This window comes from Macaca fascicularis, chromosome 20, assembly GCF_037993035.2.
Source record: "Macaca fascicularis isolate 582-1 chromosome 20, T2T-MFA8v1.1".
Lineage (NCBI taxonomy): Eukaryota > Metazoa > Chordata > Mammalia > Primates > Cercopithecidae > Macaca > Macaca fascicularis.
Genome location: NC_088394.1, coordinates 46646666 through 46669373, shown reverse-complemented (window position 1 = coordinate 46669373; position 22708 = coordinate 46646666). Strand labels below are relative to the sequence as shown.

General features: G+C 47.6%; 1 protein-coding gene across 18 annotated transcripts in view; it reads right to left on the bottom strand.

Annotated features, from left to right (window-relative positions):
• NOD2 (nucleotide binding oligomerization domain containing 2) overlaps positions 1-22708 on the bottom strand; it is a 64368-nt gene that overhangs the window by 22754 nt on the left and 18906 nt on the right. For 7 of the 18 annotated variants that reach the window (XR_012429120.1, XM_065537704.2, XM_065537705.2 and 4 more), the window contains exons 1-4: positions 16354-16434; positions 15117-15302; positions 10024-10490; positions 1730-1835 (exon numbers count right to left, since the gene is read on the bottom strand). Coding sequence is in view for 16 of the 18 variants with exons in the window: in XM_065537704.2 (XP_065393776.1) it covers positions 1730-1835; positions 10024-10490; positions 15117-15135 (592 nt within the window). In the remaining 2 variants the exon portion in view is untranslated. Of the gene's footprint in view, positions 1-1729; positions 1836-10023; positions 10491-12654; positions 12836-15116; positions 15303-16353; positions 16435-22708 lie in introns of those variants that run through there. The other 11 variants (XR_012429121.1, XM_045381703.3, XM_074027553.1 and 8 more) reach the window with 3 other exon arrangements.

The following is a 22708-nucleotide window of genomic DNA, read 5'->3' as shown; positions in this document are numbered from 1 at the left end:
AGATGAGCCTGATTGATCTGGGTGGGCCTAGCAATAGAAGGCCTCGGGGTCACCAGGGTGCCCCAGCTGAGCACTAGAATGAGAGTCTGTGATCCTGCCTCCACTTCCTCATCCTCCCCATGCACCCCATGCAGGGAGAGTTTTCATGCACAGGGTGTGTTTGGAAGGCTACTGCTCTTCCTTTCTCATCCTGAAAGCAATGCGAGCGAGCCATTTCCTGTGTCAGGGTTTAGTTCCCCTTTCAGGAAACGGGGAAGTGCTGGTTTAGAGTCCCCGGCTGGTAGGAACTCAGCACGGTCCCCCGCCATCACAGCCTCACTGCCCCCAACCAAACACTGGCCCACTTATTTTCAACCCAAAAACTAACAAGTAATTTTCAGAGAGCTCTGAGCTCACTGACGACTATCTGCAGTCACACAAAGGGGACGCCCTGTGTTTACGTCACCTCTGTTGTTCCCAGAGTTGATGATTATTGCTGAGCTTTCTGCCCTCTGAATACACCAGGATCCCTGAACTTAGACCATAAGGTAAATATCTTCCTCTCCAATACATATCAGATATATATCTTCCTCTTCCGACCTGATTTCCAATGCAGGCTTTCCAGCCATCACCAATGATACTAAAATTCTCCGGAAAAAAAGAAAATGTCATTTTATAGAGAAATAAACACACCTTTAGAAGTGTGGGGAATCCTGCACCCTGGCCTGGTCTTACAGTGACCAGCTGTGCTTGATGATATCAACGGCAAACCTCAACCAAGGGCCAAACCAGGCCCCGCGCTCCATGCTGCTCAACCCCCCTGTGGTGCACTGATGTTTAGATCCCGTTCTTTGACGAGACAGTGCACTCGCGAGTGCCAGGCACAGACTTACAGCCACCCCTCCCACAGGTTTGCTTGCTGCCCACAGGGCAGGGCCCAGGGTGATAGACCCAACTGCCAGCACCACGCACAGCTCAGGGAGCTTCAGTGCCAATGAGCTTTCCCTACAGTGGTATAGGAACAAGCCCTAAAGAGTGCCAGACTTTTGCACCCTCTCTTTACAACTGACATTTCTTCTCCCAAGAAAAGAGAAAGTGTAGGTGGGGACAATTTACAATCAGACCCATCTCCCCCTCCCTTGTCACTTAACCTCCCTGCCCAGTTTCCACATCTATAAGGTGAAAAAACCACCACCTACTTCTCAGGGTTGTTGCAAAGGGTAGACATTGTCCATAAAGCACCCGGCAGGATGCCTGGTATGTTCAAGAGGTGCTGTCCAAGCTCCTCCTGTTCCTGAGTTTGGGTGGTGACCCTGGGCACTGAGGGATACCAGAGTCTCTAGATCCACTTGGTTCTTGAGTTTCCGATTGTGAGCTGCTAAATTTCAGAGATCAAGAGGTACCAGCCCTAACTCAAAACGCGTGTCCGTATCTTTTTGGTACAGATAACGAGAGTTTGGATGGTAAGTAACACCTTTAGTTAGCCTTCAGCATATGGTAGCTCCAATTGTCAGTGTACTGTGTGGGAGATAATGAAAGCTAATAGCTAACATCACACGCTTTTGTCCTTTTAATCCTCCTAAAATTGCAATGAGATAGGGGGTGGTGGTAGCCTTAAAACAAGGAAACTGAGTCACATGGAGGCTACACTGCCAGCATATGGGACGCTAACCGAGGTGTGTTCTACTCTTAACCATGGATCTGCACTGACTGCCCTTCCCTTTCTGATTAACTGAGAACATATACCTACCTTCCAAAGGCAGGGCCAACGGGACTGGTAATTCCTGAACATGTTGTAGAAGGAAGGCGGCCAATCCATTCGCTTTCACTGTGGCAAGATCGAGCAGCCTTCTTGCCTACGGGAAAGACAGAAGACATTGTTCCTCCAGGAAGGCTGATGGAGCAGTGTGGGAAGGCTTACTGATTACTACAACTTCATAAGCATCTCTCTTCTGTCCAGAATAAAAGGTCAGAAAAGCAACTGAACAACCACAGAAGTTTCAAGTCGTTAATAGTGTTGGATGGTGAATTGAACACACGCATCCAATCTGGCTCCTACCCAAAACTCACTGAAACAGTGAATAACTGAAAAATAAATGAAACAACATGAAGACATAAACCTACAAAGATAGGGAAAATGATTCTGTAGGCTGTACACCATTTGGAAGAGAAGTGATTTCATCAAGTCTCATGGATTGAATATTTGAATACAATCTCTGCTCAGACTCCCACATCTTCATCTCCAGCCTGAACTGTCCCCCTGAACCCTGGACTTACGCATCCAACTGCCTAGTTTCCATTTCCACTTAAAAGTTTCATAAACACCTCCAACATATTCAAAACTAAACTCCTAACCTGCCCACGCACCTGCCAAACCAACAGCCTTCCTCATCTTGGCTAATATTAACCCCATTCTTCCAGGTGCTCAGCCCCGAAGTCGTGGAATCACCCTCGAAGTCTCTCCTCTGTAATCTGTCAAATCCTGTTGACTCCACCTTCAAAGCACGTCCCAAAGAGCACCGTCCAACAGAAATAAAATGCAGGGCACAAATGCAAGCCGCATGTGGAATTTCAAATCCTCTAACAGACATATGTTTTAAAGTTAAAAGAAATAGATGAATTCACTTTAATCATATATTCTATTTAACCCACAATAGTCCAAACATTACCATTGCAACATGTAATCCATGTAGAAAATAGCAAAATATGGCCGAGCCTGGTGGCTCACGCCTGTAATTCCAGCACTTTGGGAGGCCAAGGCAGGCGGATCCCCTGAGGTCAGGAGTTCCAGAGTAGCCTGGACAACGTGGTGAAACTCCATCACCACTAAAAATACAAAAAATTAGCCAAGTGTGGTGGCATGTGCCTGTAGTCCCAGGTACTCAGGAGACTGAGGCAGGAGAATCACTTGAACCTGGCAGGCAGAGATTGCAGTGAGCCCAGATCACACCACTGCACTCCAGCCTGGGTGACAGAGCGAGCCTGGGTCTCAAAAAAAAAAAAAAAAAGAAAAGAAAAGAAAAGAAATAGCAAGGTATTTTTCATTCTTTCTTTCATATTAAGTCTTTGAAATCTGGTGTGTATTATGTGCTTATGGAAATTCCATGTGGACCAGCCGGGTCTCTAGTGCTCAAATGCCATCTGTGGCCAGTGTCTACATACCAGACACACAGCTAGAGAGCCCTGCCACTTCCTGTCACCTCCTCTATACCATCCTCCTCCAACCCACAATCCCTGCTCACCTAGAAAGCTGCACAGGCCACAAAATTGGTCCCCCTGCTTCTGTTCCTGCCCCCACAGCCTAGCCTTAATGCCACAGACAGAGTCTAATCCGTTACAAACAAAACTCAGGTCACATCGCTCCTGTACAAACGTCCCAATAACATCCCTATTTCCTCAGAATAAGAGTCCAAGTCCAACAGTAAACTTCAGGTCCCAAAACAGACAAAAATACCTGTCTAGAACCATGTGGACCCAAGTTTCTCCTTTCATGCCCCCTATTACTCCACTCAGCATCCTGGCCTCCTGTTTCCTAAAACTACCAGGCATGCTCCTGCCTCTGGGCCTTGGCTCTGGCTGTCCCCTCAGCTTGGAAGCCTTCCTCCAACCATCCATGTGGCTAATTCACTGTCCTCCTTCAAGTCTTTACTCGAATTTCACCTTCTAAGTGAGAACTCTGACTACTCTATTTAAAATTGCCATCATTTATCCCCTTCCCAAACTCTCAACTCCCAAACCCATTTTACTTACTTTCTACAGCACTTATCACCTTCTAGCACACTCTGTAATTTCCTTCCTTTGGCTTATTGTCCCTCTCCCCTTACTGGAGTGTGCGTATTTCCAGGACAAAGATTTTTGTCTATTTTGTTCACTGAGGTATCCCCAACACCTAGAAGAGTGTCTGGCACAAATCGGGTGCTCAAGGACTTGCTGAATGAACAAATGGTAATGGACTGGGGAGACTCCTGAAAGTCAAATCTTAATGTCAAAATGAGAAAGTTGAAAACCATGCAGTGTGTATCCTAGAATCTGTAAAGGGCTCTGGAATGATCAGCATGAGGGACCTCCGGAACTGGAGGAAATGACTAAAACAAGGAGGACTGAATCAAAGTGTTTTCTGAAACACATTTCTGGTTTATCCCCAGGCAAAAGTCTGTGGTCTACTCAGACAACTTGATTAACCCAGGAGGCAAGATCTAAAGATATAAACACTGTCATTTCCCAAAATGTCTACAGTGAAATTCATGGTAGACAAGTTTCACCCACGTGCTCAACAAGTTTTAAAGTCCTACCTGTTAGTCTTGAGAAAGAAAACCAAGGAGTATCATGAGCTCACAGAAAGCATCTAATGTGGGAGATAGAAGCCAAACAAGGGAGGAAGGGGAAAGCTACTTGTAGAAAAGGTTTACATAGGGTCAAAAACAGTCAAACAAACAAACAAAGAACCCACCTATCTTATGATCCTTAAGTCAAAGAAGATGTTGCATCCATAAAACAAGAGTAAGATACTACAAAAAAGAAACAGTCAAACCTACCTCTTGCACACTAAAATCATGACATCAAAAATGAAAAATTCAAGAGTTTAAAGATAGAGTTGTGACTATCATAGAAAAGTAGATCAAAAAGACACAGAGATGGAAAATAGAAGAAAATTAAATGAGCGGTCAAGGAGTTCTAACATTGAAGTAATAGTAGTTTCATAAAAAGAGAAGAGATAAAATGGAGAGGAAGAAATCACCTATAAACTAATCAAGAACATTTCCCAAAACATAAAGACAGAAGTTTCCAGATTCAAAGTACCTCTTGGGTGACCAACACAACGGAAGAACACCAAGGCACATCACTGAAATTTTAAAATGCTGGGGACTAAAAGAAAATTTTACAAGCTTCCAGAAAGAGTTTTAAAATGGTTTTGGAGGCTGGGTGTGGTGGGTCACGCCTTTAATCCCAGCACTTTGGGAGGCCAAAATGGGCAGATCACCTGAGGTTAGGAGTTCAAGACCAGTCTGGTCAACATAGCAAAACCCCATCTCTACTAAAAATATAAAAATTAGCTGGATGTGGTGATGAGTGCCTGTAATCCCTGCTACTCAGGAGGCTGAGGAAGAAGAATCTCTTAACCCCAGGAGGTGGAGATTGCAATGAGCCAAGATCATACTACCTGCACTCCAGCCTATGTGGCAGAGTGAGACCCTGTCTCAAAAAGAAAAAAAAAAAATGGTTTTGGAATTCTTAGAAGCAATATTGAAAAGAGATGATAATTGAATAATGCAATCAAAATTCTGAAGGAAAATGATGGCCAGCCCAGAATTTTTATACCCAGCTAAACTATCAATCCAGTATGAAGGAACTTTCAGAAATGTAAGAGCTCAGAAATTTTAACTTTCATACTTTCATCATAAGGAATTGACTGGAGGATATGGTCTAGCAAAATGGAGTAAACCAGGAAAGAAGAGGCCACAGGATTCAGGATATAGGAGACCAACTCAGGAAGACTATGTAGGGAAATCTCAGGTTGACGGCTGTATACTATAAGTAGACGGCCACCAGTTCAGACAGAATGGAGTAGTGACTCAAGACTCAGACTTGTTGAGGGCAGTTATCTCCTAGATGTCCAGGCAAGCCTGACCTTAACCTTTATCTATGTTTGACTTTTCTTCACCATGAACTAATATAATTTCTTTTTGACTCCTGCTGCCTCAGTCAGCTGAGGACATTCATTTTACTCCACAGAAGTGCTTAGCCTTGGCCTATTCCTAGACTAGAATAGCCTTTGGCAAGTTTACCACTGACTGTACAAAGCAGCCTGCTACCTCTGGACATTTTCCTCTGGACAGCACCTAATTCACATCAGCCGTACCAGACCCTCCAGTTGCAATGAGCCCAATATTTCCCCAGACTCATTCATGACATTGCCTACTAACTTCCCAGAAGAGGTCCTTATAAATTCCCAGGGAAGGCAAAGCCAGACCAAGTTCCTGGGACTCCACTTAGCTTTCCCTGCCTTGGGAACCTTCATCTAAGAAAAGGTAATAGTGACCTTTCTTTTTTTGAGACAGAGTCTTGCTCTGTCGCCCAGGCTAGAGTGCAGTGGTGTGATCTCGGCTCACTGCAACCTCTGCCTCCCGGGTTCAAGTGATTCTCCTGCCTCAGCCTCCTGAGTAGCTGGGACTTCAGGTACATGCCTCCATGCCTGCCTACTTTTTTGTATTTTTAGTAGAGATGGGGTTTCTCCATGTTGGCCAGGATAGTCTTGATCTCCTGATCTCGTGATCTGCCTCCCTTGACCTCCCAAAGTACTGGGATTAAAGGCATGAGCCACCACACCCAGCCTAATTTAAGTGACCTTTCTTTACACAGTTATTTTTGGCTTGCTACTCAGTTTTTCAAAATAGAACAATACATTGTTTGGGGATTTATTTTAAAAGATGCTAAAACATTAAAGAAAGCAAAGAAATGATTTACACAAATCATTTTTTTTACCAGTGTTTACCTCTAGTAGTTGCATTTTTACCAGTGTTTACCTCTAGTAGTTGCAATTAAAGAAGGCCCCAGGTACTGACAATGTCCTGTTTTTTAACCTGGGTGATGGGAGCAGTTTACACCATACATATGAAATATACACACTTTTCTGTATGCATGGTGCATTTCCCAATTTAAAAATGTTTAAGTTAATATTGTTATAGGAATCAGGCAATTCAGAGCTCAGTCTGACACCTCAGCCCTATCAACTTTAACAGTTGCATGAGTCAGACGGACAGCTGGTATTACAGCTGGTGTTACCAGCCTCAGGTTTCCTAACAACTGCTATGCCCAACTGAGCAAGTTTACCACACAAAGCCCCCACATTTTATGACAGACAGAGAATAGCACAAGCTCTGGAGGAAAACAGGCCTGGATTCAAATTCTAGCTGGGCCACTTCCCAGATGGGCGATTTGGGCAGTTTCTTCATTGTTAAAAAACAGTGTAGTCACACTACACCCTTGTGGGGCTTAAATAAAACAATACAGGGAATGGACTGGGTACAGTGCCTGGCACACAGTAGGCATTCACTCAGTCAGTAGTAGCAATGGCTATTTTTGGAATTTAGTTCTTTAACTTGCATTTTGTTTCATTCCACAGCATTTTCTGTCCCTAACCTGCAATCAATGACAACTACTTCTTCATAGGAAATTAAAAGGCCATTTGGGAAGACATGTTGGTTGGATATACCACAAGCACCATCCAGATAAAATCAGAAAGGCCACTAAGGGAAGGCTACCAAATCAGAGTCACAGAATGTCAGAGCTCAAAGGGGGCTCAGAGAGAGCTGGATTCTAAAGGCTTGAACCTCAGACAATGCAATCCCTTCAAAATCTCCTAGTATCCTCAGATCTGTTGCCCCCTATCCCTGCTACCCACTCAGCTCAGTCCCAGCCTTCAATGTTTGCTTTTGCTGTCTATTTAGCCCTTTCTTAAGATGAATTCTTAGCTCATTAAAATCCAGCCTTAGATGGGCACAGTGGCTCATGCCTATAATCCCAGCACTTTGGGAAGCCGAGGGAGGAGGGTTACTTGAGCCCAGGAGTTTGAGACCAGTCTGGGCAACATAGCAAGACCCCGTATCTACAAAAAAAAAAAAATTTAGCCTAGTATGGTGGTGCCAGCCTGTGTCCCACCTGCTTGGAAGGCTGAGGCAGGAGGATCACTTCAGCCCAGAAGTTCGAGACTTCAGTGATTTATGATCGTGCCACCGCACTCCAGCAGCCTGGATGACATAGTGAGATCCCCATCTCAAATAAATAAATAAATGCCTTTCTTCTTTCCTAATCTAGGCATCTAAGGTTGTAAATTTCCCCCTATGTTCTGCTGTAGCTGTATCTGATAGATTTTGATAAATAATATTCTCATTATTTTTTGGTTCTGAATATTTTCTGATTTCCATCACGATTTCTTCTTTCACCCATGAGTTATCCCATTTCTTTTCTTCACCAATTCGGAGGTACTTCCTCTGCTCATATCCTGTCTTCTCTGGGCCCTAGGGATCTAGGCTACCTTCTCCAAACCCCTCAGACCATCTGTACCAGACCACATTGCTGAACTTTTAAAGATGACAAGACACAATCTTGTAACTTCTCAGACGGGTTGATTCAATTCCCCTAATAAATTATAAGAGAAACAGGTCAGTCCAATAATGAATATATCTTCTGTACGTGTAACTAATCAGAGAGGACTGCACCACGTCTGCTCTGTAAATACCTAGCCACATGAGCCAGCTTTAGTGCAGCCTTGAAGACAAATTCGTTTATTTCATCAGTCTCAACCTAGGGTTACCCAGACTCACATGAACACCACATACATTTTTGGAAAACAGACAAAAATAAAAACTAAAATGTTCCCCAATCCAGCCCAATTTAATACTGCAGTGTCATTCTAATTCAATCATTCATTCAATAACTCATTTATTTCATCCACAAATATTTATGGAGTACCTACTATGTGCAAAGCTCTATGAAGACAACAAACTTTAAGCAAATATGTATGAAGCACCTAGTAGATTCTGGCTGAATAAATGAATGAATAAATGAATGATGGATGAATAAGCCAATGACCAATGTTGGCCAGCTGGTCCAGCATTGGCCCTCTCATTAACTATTGTGAGCTTATTCAAACTACTTTACTTGGTCTCAGTTTCCTGATTTATAAAGTGGAATGTTAGTGAGTGTTCCGTCTGCCTCTCAGGAGCCCTAAGAATCACTGTTTGGAAGAAAACAAAAGAGTTTCAAAAATATTCAGTGGTCATTTCTCTGACCTTCTGGTCTCTGTTGAGTCATTACCTTCTTGGGGCAGTTATATCCCAACTCTGAACATCTATGATCTAATGCAATTTCATATCAGAAATCCTACATAAACATTTAAGCTATATTAGTATATAATATGCCACGTTAATTATAAAATAGAGATTCAACATACTACAATGTTATGATCTGTTGTGCTGTTAATTTAAAACAGACAGAAACAAAAGTGTACAAGTACAGAGTATCACTCATAACAGAAATAATCAATAGCAGCCAGTGGTAATAGCCACTATCCTAAGCATTACTCAATTTAACTCACTGAATCCTCCCAAGAGCCTTATAGGATAGGCACCATTTGACTATTACCATTGTTTTATAGATGAGGAAACTGAAACAAGAGAGACTGAGGCTGGAGAGGCTCCACAGGGAAGCCTGAGATCACACAGGGTTGACCTTGAGCCTGCACCATTCTGGCTTCAGAATCTGAGCCCCTGGCCACCACACACTTCCTCTCGGCAGAAGTGGTATGTTGGCCAGGCAAAGCGGTTCATGCCTGCAATCCCAACTGTTTGGGAGGCCAAGGCGGGAGGATTGCTTAAAACCAGGAGCTGGAGACCAGCCTGGGCAACATAGCAACAGCCCATCTCTAAAAGAAAAAAAAAAAAAAAAAAAAGCTGTGCATGGTGGTACAGCACCCATAGTCCCAGCTACTCAGAGACCAGAAGATCATGAGTGCAGGAATTCAAGGCTACAGTGAGCTATGATTGTGCCACTGCATTCTAGCCTGGGTAACAGAGTGAGACTTCAAAAAGGAAAAGAAGGGAAGGGAAGGAAGAGGAGAGGAGGGGAGGAGAGGGGAGGGGAGGGGAGGAGAGGGGAGGGGAGGGGAGGAGAGGGGAGGGGAGGGGAGGAGAGGGGAGGGGAGGGGAGGGGAGGAGAGGGAAGGGGAGGGGAGGAGAGGGAAGGGGAGGGGAGGAGAGGGGAAGGGAGGGTAGGGGAGGGGAGGAGAGGGGAGGGGAGGGGAGGAGAGGGGAAGGGAGGAGAGGGGAGGGGAGGAGAGGGGAGGGGAGGGAAAAAGAAAGAAGGAAAGAAAGTTGTATGTTGCCTGCCAAGAGTCAAGAGCAAATTTTACCTGCCTGGCTACCTTTTTAGGGGAAATCCCACAGACCAAGTTACCCCACAGGCTGACTTCATGAGGACAAATCAGTCTTGGTGACTAAGCACCCCTTTCCTGGGAACTTTGTGATGTATGCAGGAGTGCCTCACCCTCTGGGACGGTGTGAAGATTGGCAGCCTGATTTCGTCACATTCGTACTGGCTGACGAAACCCCGCTCTCGTGCCAGGTCCAGCACGCCCTCCACATGGCTGTGGAGCCTCCTGACAATGGCTGGCCGGTGACTCTGCAGGTCTTGGGCTGGGTGGAGCGAGTGGGGGTCCCAGCAGCCATGCAGCTTGGGGGATTGGCTGTCGGCCTGGGCTTCCTGGGCAGCAGCGACAAGTTTCTGACAGGCCCAAGTACCCTTATTCCAGACGGTGTCCAGGAGGCGCCTGGCCAAGTGGGAGAGAGGCTGGCCCAGGAGGTGGATGCCCTCGTAGTCTTCCCAGGAGAGGACCTCCCAGGACAGCAGCCAGTCCAGGACACTCTCGAAGCCCTCCAGGGACCCTGAGACCAGCAGCTCCACCAGCTGACTCCTCTGTGCCTGAAAAGCCTCCTGCGAGCACATTTCACAACCTGGGGAGGAGAACAAGGTCAGTGCAGGACTTCTCCAGAAGCCAGACGCGGGGTGGCTGGGGAAGGCCAGGGCAAGTCAGCCCCAGCAGAACCCGAGTTGGCCATGGTTCTAGCCTCAGACATTACCCAATCCAAGCTCCCCACCATACAGATGTGAAAATTGAGACCCAGAGAAGGCAAGAAACACCTCAAGGTCCCACAGAGAGTTTGAAGCAACCAAGAATTAAATCAAGACCCCTAACTCCCACATCCATGCTTGGTCTCCGGCTTAAAACATTTAAAAAGGCTTGAGGTAATATGAGGAGCAAGAGATCTCCCAAGGTCACTTGAGATCAGGAGTTCCAGACCAGCCTGGCCAACACGGTAAAACCCTTTCTCTACTAAAAATACAAAAATTAGCCAGGCGTGGTGTGGGCACCTGTAATCCCAGCTACTCAGGAGGCTGAGGTAGGAGAATCACTTGAACCCGGGAGGCAGAGGTTGCAGGCTGCACTCCAGCCTGGGCAACAGAGCAAGACCCTGTCTCAAAAAAATAATAATAAAAATGTAAAAAGTAGAGAGAGAGAAAGAGAGATCTTCCGAGCAGTCAGGGAATTCATTCTCTTCAAAGCAGGGTGAGAGGGACTCCACACTGGCCGGATTCACGCTACAGCAGTTTCAGTAATGGCTAATATTAATTAAGCATAAACAACACACCAGGCGCCATTCTAAGTGCTCTCCTGCGTGAATTCACTGAACCCTCCCAGCCACTCTGAAGTAGTGCCTATGATCTGCCCATTTTACAGAGGAAGACACTGAGGCACCGAGAGGCTCAGCGATTTGTACGACATGTCACAGCTAGACAGGCAGAGTCAGGATTTCAACACAAGCTGTGTGCAACTCCAGAATGCATGTCTCTAACTCTTACATTTGGGTTCCCCACGGGGGCCCCAAGCCCTTGCTGTGTGTTTTGCACACTGCTACTCCAAGGGGTACACTCAGAATATTGTTCTAAAGGTCCTATCCTAGGCTAAGTGAAAAATTACGGTGCAAACTAAGTTGTTTCCAAGCGTTCTCGTGCCTTGTCCCCCATCAACACTTCCCCCACACACTTGCCCTAGGGCCCTCACCTCCCTCCCACGCCCTCGAAACCACCGTGCACAGACTGCTGCTGCTGCTACCGTTAGCCACCTGCTGTGGGTTCTGGGAATTTGAGGGCAAGTAACCCTCCAGGAGCTTCAAGCCCTGGGAGGATCTCTGAGCAGCTGAGAAAATCTCTCAGCATGGTTAGTTCTGCGATTGTCGTGGGGTCTGTGGACAAGGGCTGGTGCAGTGCCTCGAAGAAACGAAAGTGAAAGGGTGTAGGCATGGACAACAAAGAGAGCCGTCGGCTTCTTTTTATAAATCAGGGACATTCCCAGCCACTCGAGGGAGTAGACGCCAAGCGGCCTGGGGATTTTGCCTCTTTGCTGATGGTTGTTTATGTGTCTCTCTCCCTGCCTGGGTCACGTGGAAGCCTGGGTCTTACTCGTCCTAGCATCCCTGAGCCTGGCACGGCACTGTCCCCCGCAGAGACACCGTGGAAATGTTCATGAATCAAATATCCCCTGGGCTGGGGGTGGGAGGAACACTGTAACCATCCTCATACGGCAGCCAAGGTAAGCAAAAGGAAAAACCTCCAATCTCTCAGAACGCTGCTGGGGCACAGGAGGCCCTGTGCTGGTCAGATGGGGAAACGGAGGCAATGAGGTTATGTGTGTGTCTGGCTGCTTGGGAGAGAGAGTGTCCCCCCCCTGCACAGGCCACTGGAATCCAGGAACTAAGGTAGTTCTCTCAGGCCAAGGAGGTCTCCTCCCCGTGCTCACCTCTAAGCAGAGGAGCCAAGAGGGTGGGGTGGCGGGGGACGGGGGAAGAGAGGACCAAAAGGGGGTAGAATAAGCTCTGGGCTTGGCCCTGGAGTGGTTCTCAGCTGTGGAAACATCAGCCAAGGACGCGACAGCAGCCCCCACCATCACCCCTGCCAGGGTCCTGGGGAAAATAACCACCCACCCACTCTCCCCAGAAAACAGCCCAGAGACACAGTCAGCACTCCCCATCTCACCCCAGGCCTGGGAGCATGCGCGCAGCCAGGGATGAAAGAAGGCTGAGAGTCAAGCTGAGACAGGACAATGCCTGCTCCTCTTACCCAGAAAATGTCCGAGGAGGACACTTGCTCTTTCCTCCTCATCGGGAGAGACTGGACCACCCCCTCTTCCCCCATCAAAGCCCATTAGGCTTGGGGAGCAGGCATGGCATCTGTGGGTGGGCCTTGTGCAGAACACCAAAAGCCCAGCGGCACAGGACTGGTGAGCCTGGATCTGTCTACCAACCCCACCTTCAAGGGAAATTCCCAAAGGAAAAGCCAGAGGCCAGAGTTGGCCAACCAGCCTTCCAGAACTAGGTAATTCCAGGCAATTCTGGCACAAAGCCTTGTGCATCCTGGAGACCATGACCCTCCCTGAAAAACCCCACTGGGGACATGAGACACATTCACGAGGGGACAGGCCACAAGTAAGTAGGGGCCCCTCCCTAGCACACCAAGCCTAGGGCAGCCTGGCCTACGTGTGAGCCATACACACCCCGGCTAGTGACGTCGGGCTTCTGTGGGCACCAGGAAGGGGAGGGCCGCCCAAGTCACGTGACTCGGAGCTCTGTCCTCCCAGCAGCTGCATCACCGCACCTCTGCCCTGGCCTTCTTCCAGAAACCTCAGAGCAAAAAGAATCCTGAGGGCCAATTCAGCCAGTCCCCTGTCTCTGAGCAGGCATTGTCCTGTCTCATATTAAACATCCGGAGAGGAGGGCCTGGCCTTAGTGCTGTCCTCACTAACCAGCTCAGGAAGCTCACCAGCTTGGGAATTTATTCATTATGTCTAGCTTCAGTTTCTCCTGCTTCAGTTTAACTTGGGAAAGAGACAGAAAAAATATTCACTCATTATCTGTTTCCTAAAAATTGTCCTTCACATCCTTCCTCTTACCCCTTTATTACCTGATCGGGCTTCCCCTCTTCAGGCAAAATCTATTAGTCTATCTGCATTGCCTTTTGATCTCTACTTCAGTTACTACAACTTCAAAGACACCATTGTCCTCCCCAAGGTGAGGCCCATGTAGAGAAAGGAGCACTTCCTTGCTGAAAGAGAGGGTCAAGGAGCGACCCACAAGGGCCCTCCCTGAAACCCAGGCCCAGGCCTGAGCCTTGGACAGCTCCTTCCTTCCTGAGACCACAGCCAACCTGGTTTCTCTGGGGCCAAGAGCAAATGCTTTGCTTAAGTGCTGAAATCTCAGTCCACTGACCCCTTGCAGACAGGAGAGGAAGGGAAGCCCAGGGAAGCGCAACTTCCCAAGTATCCCGGGTCTCTGCTGGGGCCAAGCGCCCCCACCCTCCCCCAGCCATCCTGCATTCTCCCTCCCCGGCACTGAACTTCTCTTCCTAAGAGACCAATTCCCCCCACCAGTGCACAATGCACTATATTCTCCATTGTAAAAGTAAAGCCCTCTCTTGACACCCACTTTCTTCATTTGGCTCCAATCCCATTTATCTGCTCCCCTTTATAGCAGACCCCCTTGTCTATTGCCTGTACTGCTGTCCCCAAGTCCTCCCATCCCCTCCCTCACCCTCAAGTTCCCCATCCAGCTCCAGTGAAACTGTCACCAGTGACCTCCCGTTGCTCAATCCTCAGCCCTCAGCCTGCTTGCTCTGCCAGGGGCATTGGTCATATTTGTTCCCTCCTTCCTCTTTGGGGCATTTTCCTCATTTCCTCCAGGGCACCCCAACTCTCTGATTTTCACTCTTTCTGTCTTCTTGGCTGGTTCCTAACACTGGGGGCCTCAGCACCCCTTCTCTTCTCCATATCACTCCCTCCCTAGATGAGACCACCTGCTCTTGTGGCTTTAAATACCAGCTATATGGTGATAATGCCCAAAGTTTTATTTCCAACTCCAACCTCCGCCCTTAACTTTTCCCAACTGCTTACTCATCACTGATGCCTAATGGACAGCTCAGACTCCACAAGCACAAAACCAAACTCTCAATCTCCCCTAAGCAACTCCCATTTCAGTTCATGGCAGCTTCAAACCTCCAGAAGCTCGAGCCAAAACCTCAGAATCATATTTGACTCTACCTTTCTCTTACACCCCAAATCCTATCGACACAGCCTTTGAAATATATCTCAAATCTGAATGTCTTGTTTTTTAAATTATTATTTTAACTACCTCTGGGCCATGGTGCAAGCCACCATGGTCTCTCCCCAGAATGACAGCAATGATCCTCTCACCAGGCTCTCCTTCTGCCCTTACCTCACTCCCCACGACCCATTCTCCACCCCACAGCGAGGTGGGCCTGCCAGACCCCAAGTCAGAGCAGGGGACTCCTCTGTTCCAAACCAGTGCTCCCATCATGCTCAGAGTGAAAACCAAAGCCTCCCAGCCCCCCAGATACTCACGTGGCTCACCCCTCAACTCCTTATGACTTTGCCCAGCTCTCCTGGTCTTGGGGAAGCCTTCCCTGGCTGTGCTATATACAATGCAATACCCAGCCCCAGCACCCCATCCTGCTTCCCAGTTTTGTTTTACTCATAGCACTTCCCACCACCTGCCATGCCGTGTATTTACTTATTTCATTGCTGTCCATTCCTTTCTAGAATGTGCACTCCATGAGGGCAGGGAGTTTTGTCTGGTTTTCCTATTGCTCTGTCTTGTGTCTCATCCAGTGCATGAATGATGATCGCCGGAATGAATGAAAGAATGGACGTGCTCTGCGTGGCTCCGGGAGACAGAGGTGGAACCAAGGTGTAGAATCTGCAAGCCATAGATTTTAGCTAAAGAAAACAAGAGCTGCAAGGCACTGAAAAGCCACCTCACCAGTAGCAAGCTCCCCACCACTGGGCATGTGTCACAGAGGGGTTCTGCGATGGGTAGGAGGGAGGTGGGCTGGATGAGGATGCTTCCAGCCTCAGATCCCAGGGTGCAGAGAGGTAAAGGAGCCTTGAGTGGCCAACAAACTCAGGGGCCCCAGCAGCCTCATGGCTGAGTGATCGGGTCAGGCAAGTACAGGTGGTGGGGATGTCACTCTGGTCTTCTTCACTAAAGGGTTAGAGGAGGGTGACAGGGCAGGTGTTTCCCCTCTGTAGAACAAGGACCCTGGAGGAGGCCAGGTCACAGCCCATGGGGAAACCAAGGCCATGGCAGGAAGGGCTCAGAAAGAGCGAAGTCAGAAGCAGGGGTCCAGCCCCCAGCCCTCATGCAGCTTCAGGAGGCCCTCCCCAGGGGGATTGAGGTGGAGGGCTTTTCAGTGTGTTGGGATGAAAGCAGGACCAGATGGCTGCTCCATCAACTTGAGAAGCAGAGGAGAGCAAACAGACAGGAGATGTGGCCTCGCGGGTCCTGATGTGGGCTGTCTGGGAAGGGATGGATTTAAACTTTGATCTCACACCCAACAAGGGAGAAGCAGGAGGCAGGAGATTCCCCTAAGAGGTGCGGAGAGCAGCAGTAGGATCCTCCAGGCAGACTCGCCCACTTACACCCACCCACTCTCTGGCAGGGTGAAGATGGGAAACTGAGTCCCACAGAGAGGAAGGAAACCAAAAGAGTTGCCCCCTCTGAGACCTGAAGCCCAGGCTCCTCAGGACTGCTCACTCCTGCCGGGGACCTCCCCCACCTCGAGATGCCCCCTTTCCGTCTCACTTCCCACCTACACCCCGGGACTCCCCTAGGAGAAACCGAGGCAACCCTTGCCCAAGCCCTGCGGCCAGGACGGCTCGGAAGCCAAGTGTTCAAGTCACGGGGACGGGACCCTCGGCGCCCACAGTCTCCCCTTAGCCCACCCCCAGGCGCTGGGCACATCACTCACCGCGAGCCACCTGGGCGCCGACTCCAAGGCCCGCTCCGGGCCACGACTCCCGGCCCCGGCTCCGGCTCCGGCTCGGGCTGCGGCTCCGGTTGCGCGGGCGCTCGGCTCCGCCCCCGCCCGGACCCCGCCCCTGCTCTGCCCGGACCGCAGCACCGGCTCCTGTCCCGTGGCCCCGCAGCCCCGCAGGGCCAGCTCCAGGACTGGCCACGCTCACCTGGGACAGGGCAGGACCGGGGCTGCCTGCGGGGCTGGACGGCCCTGGCTGTGTGCCCTGGCCAGTGTGCCTCTCTTTCTGGGCCACGTTTCAACCAGGAGGGAACCGGGGAGTCGTCGGAACAACCCGCTTCCCAACACACACACACACACACACACACACACACACACACACACACCACACCGCTTCCCAACACACACACACCACACACCGCTTCCCAACACACACGCACACACACACACCACACACACACCGCTTCCCAACACACACACATACACCCTGCTTCCCCCAACACACACACCCTGCTTCCCAACACTCATACACACACACACACGCCCTGCTTCCCCCCCACACACAAACATGCTTCCCAATACACACACACACCCCTCGCTTCCCCCAACACACATACCCTGTTTCCCAACACTCGCGTACACACACACACACACTTCCCAACACACGCACCCTGCTTTCCCAACACACACACCGCTTCCCAACACACACGTGCACACACACACACACTCCACTTCCCAACACACACACACCACACACCCTGCTTTCCCAACACACACACACCCCACACCCCCCACACACCACTTCCCAACACACACACCGCTTCCCAACACACACACACACACCGCTTCCCAACACACAAACATGCTCCCCAATATACACACACCCCACTTCCCAACACACACACACCACACACCCTGCTTTCCCAACACACACACAGCCCACACACACCGCTTCCCAACACACACACACCACACACCCCCCACACACCACTTCCCAACACACACACCGCTTCCCAACACACACACACACCCCTTCCCAACACACACACGCCCTGCTTCCCCCAACACACACACCCTGCTTCCCAATACTCACATACACACACACACACACGCCCTGCCTCCCCCCACACACAAACCTGCTTCCCAATACACACACACACCCCTCGCTTCCCTCAACACACACACCCTGTTTCCCAACACTCGCGTGTACACACACACACACACACACTTCCCAACACATGCACCCTGCTTTCCCAACACACACACACCCCACACACACTGCTTCCCAACACACAAACATGCTCCCCAATATACACACACCCCACTTCCCAACACACACACACCTCATTTCCCAACACACACACACACCGCTTACCTACACACACACCTCGTTTCCCGACACACACCACTTCCCAACACACATACACACACACACACAGCCAAAACTAGGAAAGCTTTTCCAGAGTGTTACACATTAGGTAAGAGTGGACTGGTCATTGAAGGTTCTTTTTTTCATTTTCCTTTTAATTTTTCTGTTTTTGTTGAATGGAGTTTGTTTCTCAGTTTTGTACTAATAGGGCTGGAGTACCTCTCTAGCACTGCCTAGGCTACTTGGCTCTGAAACTATCTAATTAACTTTAATAGCATTGTTTTTGTTTCCATTAAACAATTTTATTTTACATTCTTCTGTTCTCTGGAGCCGATGACACTGGTTTTCCATTTAACGTGTTAATATAAATGCCCCTTTTAAAACTCTTATATTTGTTTTTTTAAAAAAATGTGAAGTCAATTTTTTAAACTAATGAAAATAACTGGCATCTAGAAAGTGCTTACCAAGTGCTAATCTTTACATACAGTAACTCAGTTACTTCCACCTCTAGGGTATTGACTATTATTGCCTCTAACTTATAGATGCAGAAACTGAGGTACAAATTTGAACTTGGATCTCACACCCACCAAGGGAGAAGGAAGAGGCAGGAGATACCCCTAAGAGGTGCAGAGAGCAGCAGTAGGATCCTCCAGGCAGACTCGCTCACTTACACCCACCCACTCACTGGCAGGGTGAAGATGGGGAAACTGAGTCCCACAGAGAGGGAGGAACTCAAAAAAGAGTGACCTCTCTGAGACCTGAGTCCGGGCTCCTCAGGACTTCTCACTCCTGCGAGGGGCCTCCCCAGACTCAAGATGCCCCCTTTCCTCTGGCATCAGAGATGGGGATTTGCCCCAAAGATGGGATTTGCCCCAGGCCTCTGACACAAATTAATGCTGTAACCGCTACCCCCCACCGCTTTCAGGTAAATACCTGTACAGGTGGTGCACAGTCAGCCAACATTGGAAAATGCTGCATTAGAAGGACTGAATCTACCCTAGAAAACTCATTCTGGGCAGTGCACAGATCCATCTACGAGGATATTCACCACCATCTTGCCTAAAGCAGTGAGAAGCTGGAAATCTCCCTAATGCCCAGTAACAGAAAAGTAATTAAGAAAACTGACGGAACATCTGAACCTAGAACACTCAACCCGACCCATCTTCTCTCAACCCCACTATCCAATTTGGGAGCAAATTTTTCAACTTGGCCTTCAAATATTTCCAAGATGCAGCCCATCTTTTCCATATGCACCATTACCACCTGGGTCCACATCTCCATCATCTCTCACCTCGGTGATAGCAGGAGCTCCTGGCCACTCTCCACGCCTCCAACTACAGCCCTTCTTCAGTCCAACAGCCAGAGTGAGTTTTTTGCTTGTTTTTTGTTTGAAGTCAAATTATATCACTCCTCTGCTGAAACTCCTGTTGATGACTCCCGTCCCAAAGTAAAAGCCAAGGTCCTTTCAATTGCTGTTTGGCCCCTGGCACCCTCTCTGCCCCGCTCCTTACACTCTCCTCTTACTCTGCTCCAGCCACACTGATCTCCTGGCTGTTCCTCAAATATGCCAAGCCTGCAGTTACACTCAGGCCTTTGCCTTTGCTGTGCCTGGAATGCTCTTTCTTTAGAAATTTACATGGCTCCCTCCTTCCTCTCCTTTGGGTCTTTGCTTCCATATGACTTTCTCAGCAAGGCCTTCCCTAACTATTCTGCGTACAGCTGCAACACCCCCCAGTCCCTTCTCCTGCTTTACTTTGTATTTTTCTCCATAGCACTTATCTGCACACAACACATTATATATTCCACGTATTTATTGCCTTTGTTGTCGGTCTCTCACCCAAAAGAGCATGAGCTCCAAGGGAACAGGGACTTTTTGCCTTGTTCCTTGCCTTCTCCCAAGGCCTAGAACAGGATCTGGCATGCAATAAAATCTTTGTTAAGTGAATATACTAAAAATAATGCTGTGATTCTAATAACCAATGAAAATAAATGAACCACTGTACCCCCACGAGAACTGCAGCCTTACAGACATAATGTTGGGTGAAAGAGGCTGAGTGCAAAAACATACATACAGAATGGTATCGTTTCTATAAAGTTCAAAAGCAGGCAAAACTGCGTTACAGTGGTAGGAGCCAAGATAGAGGCTATATCACTGGGGAGAAAGTTGGAGGTAGTGACTAAGGGAGGGGTGAAGGGGACTTCTAGGGTGCCAGTAATCTCCTATTTTTACTCTGAATAGTGGTTGCATTGATGCAAATACATTGTGAAACTGACCAAGTTAAACACATGATATTTACATTTCCCTTTATGCTTGTCGTATTTCTACAGATATTTATTTTTTAAAGATGCTATAAGTATGTTTATCAGATAGAAAAATGCCTAGAATATACAAGGCTAAATTTAAAAAGCAGACTTTTTTTTTAACAAGGATGCCAAGATAATTCAAGAGGAAAAAATGGTCTTTTTAACAAATGGTGCTGGGAAAACTAGATATCCACATGCAAAAGAACTGAATTTGGACTCCTCCCTCAGGCCTTATACAAAAATTAACCCAAAATGGATCAAAGTCCCAAATGCAAGATTTAAAATATAAAAATCTTAGAAGAAAACAAAGGTGAAAATCTTTGTGACCTTGGATGAAGCAATGATTTCTCAGATTTGACATCTAAAGCACAAATGACCAAAGAAAAAAGTAGATGAATTAGACTTTATCAAAATTCCAAGCTTTTGTGCTTTGAAAGGCACGATCAAGAAAGTAAAAACACAACTAATGGAATGGGAGAAAATAGTCACAACTCATATCCTGAATATATAAAGGACTTCTGAAACTCAGTAAAAAAAGACTGACACAACTTTGTAAATGAGCAAAGCATTTGAAAATGTTCAGAGAACATACGTAAGTAGCCAACAAGCACAAGAAAAGATGCTCAACATCATTAATTGTTAGGGAAATGTGAATCAAAGCCACCATGAGATACCACTTTACACTCACAAAGGTGCCCTTAGTCCAAAGGACAGAAAACAAGTGTGGAAAGAATGTGAAGAAATTGGAAGCCTCATACATTGGTGGTCACAGTGTAAAATGGTGAAGCCACTGTGGAAAATAATTTGTTGATTCTTCATAAAGTTAAACATGGAGTTACCATATGATCCAGCAATTCTACTCCTAGGTATACTCAACAGAATTGAAGCATATATACGCTGTACACAAACATTCATAGCAGCATTATTCATAAGAGGAAACAGTGGAAGCAACCTAAATGTCCCTTGGCTGATGAATGGATAAAGAAAATGTGATCTATCTGTGCAATGGAATATTATTCAGTTGTGAAAAAAAAACAAAGCACTGATAAATGCTACAACATAAATGAACCTTGAAAACATGCTAAGTGAAAGAAGCAAGTTACAAAATGACATACATTGTATAAGTCCATTTACATGCAATGTCCAGAATAGGCAAACCCGTGAAGACAGAAAGTAGATTTATGGTTGCCAGGAACTGGTAGGAGGGAGGAATGAGGAGTGACTGCTAGTGGGTGTGAGGTTTGCTTTTTGTTTTGTTTGGTTTCGGTTTTTTGGCATGATGAAAATATTCCGGAATTAGATCATGGTGATGGTTATACAACCTTGTGAATGGACTAAAAACCAGTGAATTACACACCTTAAAAGGGTGAGTTTTATGGTATGTGAATTATATCTCAATGAAAAACAGTTGGGCTGCCAAATGCTTTGTGTAGAAAGAATATAAGGCTAAATTTAAAAAGTAGGTTGTTTTTTAACAAGGATGCCAAGATAATTTAAGGGGGAAAAATGATCTCTTTAACAAATGGTGCTGGGAAAACTAAATATCCACGTGCAAAAGAAATGAATTTGGACTACTACCTCACACTTTATACAAAAATTCTGTAAAAGATATGTGTGAATATATGCATTGAAACATCTAAAAGACAAGTTAGGATCAGATTGTAAATGGACTTTTAAAACTCTTCTGTGCTAACCTGTATTTCCTAATAAGCATGATTGACTTGTTTAATAATAATTTTTTAAAACTTTCCAATGAGTTAAGGGACATTGATTAAAAACTCCCTGTGTGCAGGACCCTCTGCCGAGACAGGCAATTGGGATGCCCTGGGAACATTTTGGTCCTTGAGTGCTCTGACCTGGGCACCAGCCAAGAAGTACTCAGAAGGGGCGGAGGGAAAATGCCTCCAGGATACCCTGGGCCTCAGAGAAGAGAAATCCTTGGGTTGTGTTATTTAAAATTCTCCGAGGCGGGGAAGCTGCCTGTGCCTGAGCACTTCCCCCAGGAGTGAGGACTGCCCCCATCAGCAGGCCTGGATGGTAGGAGCTGAGCCCATGACTGGCTGCTGCTGCTGCTGGCAGTGGTGGTTACCCGACCTCATGCTGGGCTGCAGTCTCTGCGCTGGTGGTCCTCTGCTCCAAGCAGCCTGCCCACTCACCGAAGTCCAAACCCTTCCACAAGCTGGCCCAAAAGGATGAAGACAGGAATGCCTTTGCCTCCCCCGTCTCTGCACCCCCAGCTCCACCAACTTCCCACAGCTCTTAGTACTCCCACCTCTGAGCTTCTGCTCACTCTGTGCCCCAGGCAGAGGCAACAGGTGGCAACTGCAAGGACTCTGGCCCCAGAGAACCTGGATTTGAATCCCAGCCCTGCCCCTTAGCAGCTGTATGCTCTTGGCCAGTCATTTCACTTCTCTTGACCTCAGTCTCCCTCACAGTTAAGTGGGGATGACAGTCCACTTAGATCTTGTCATGAGGGATGCATACACTAGGACTTGATGCCTGGTAAACAGTGAGTACTCCACAGTATAAATATGTTATTGAACACTTGCCATATGCCACGCCCTGTACCCTCACAACACCTCTATGGAATAGGTTCCATTCCTCATCCCCATCTTTGAGATGAAGAAACAGAGGTTTCAAGAGGTTCATGAATTTCCTAAGATGACCCAGATATGG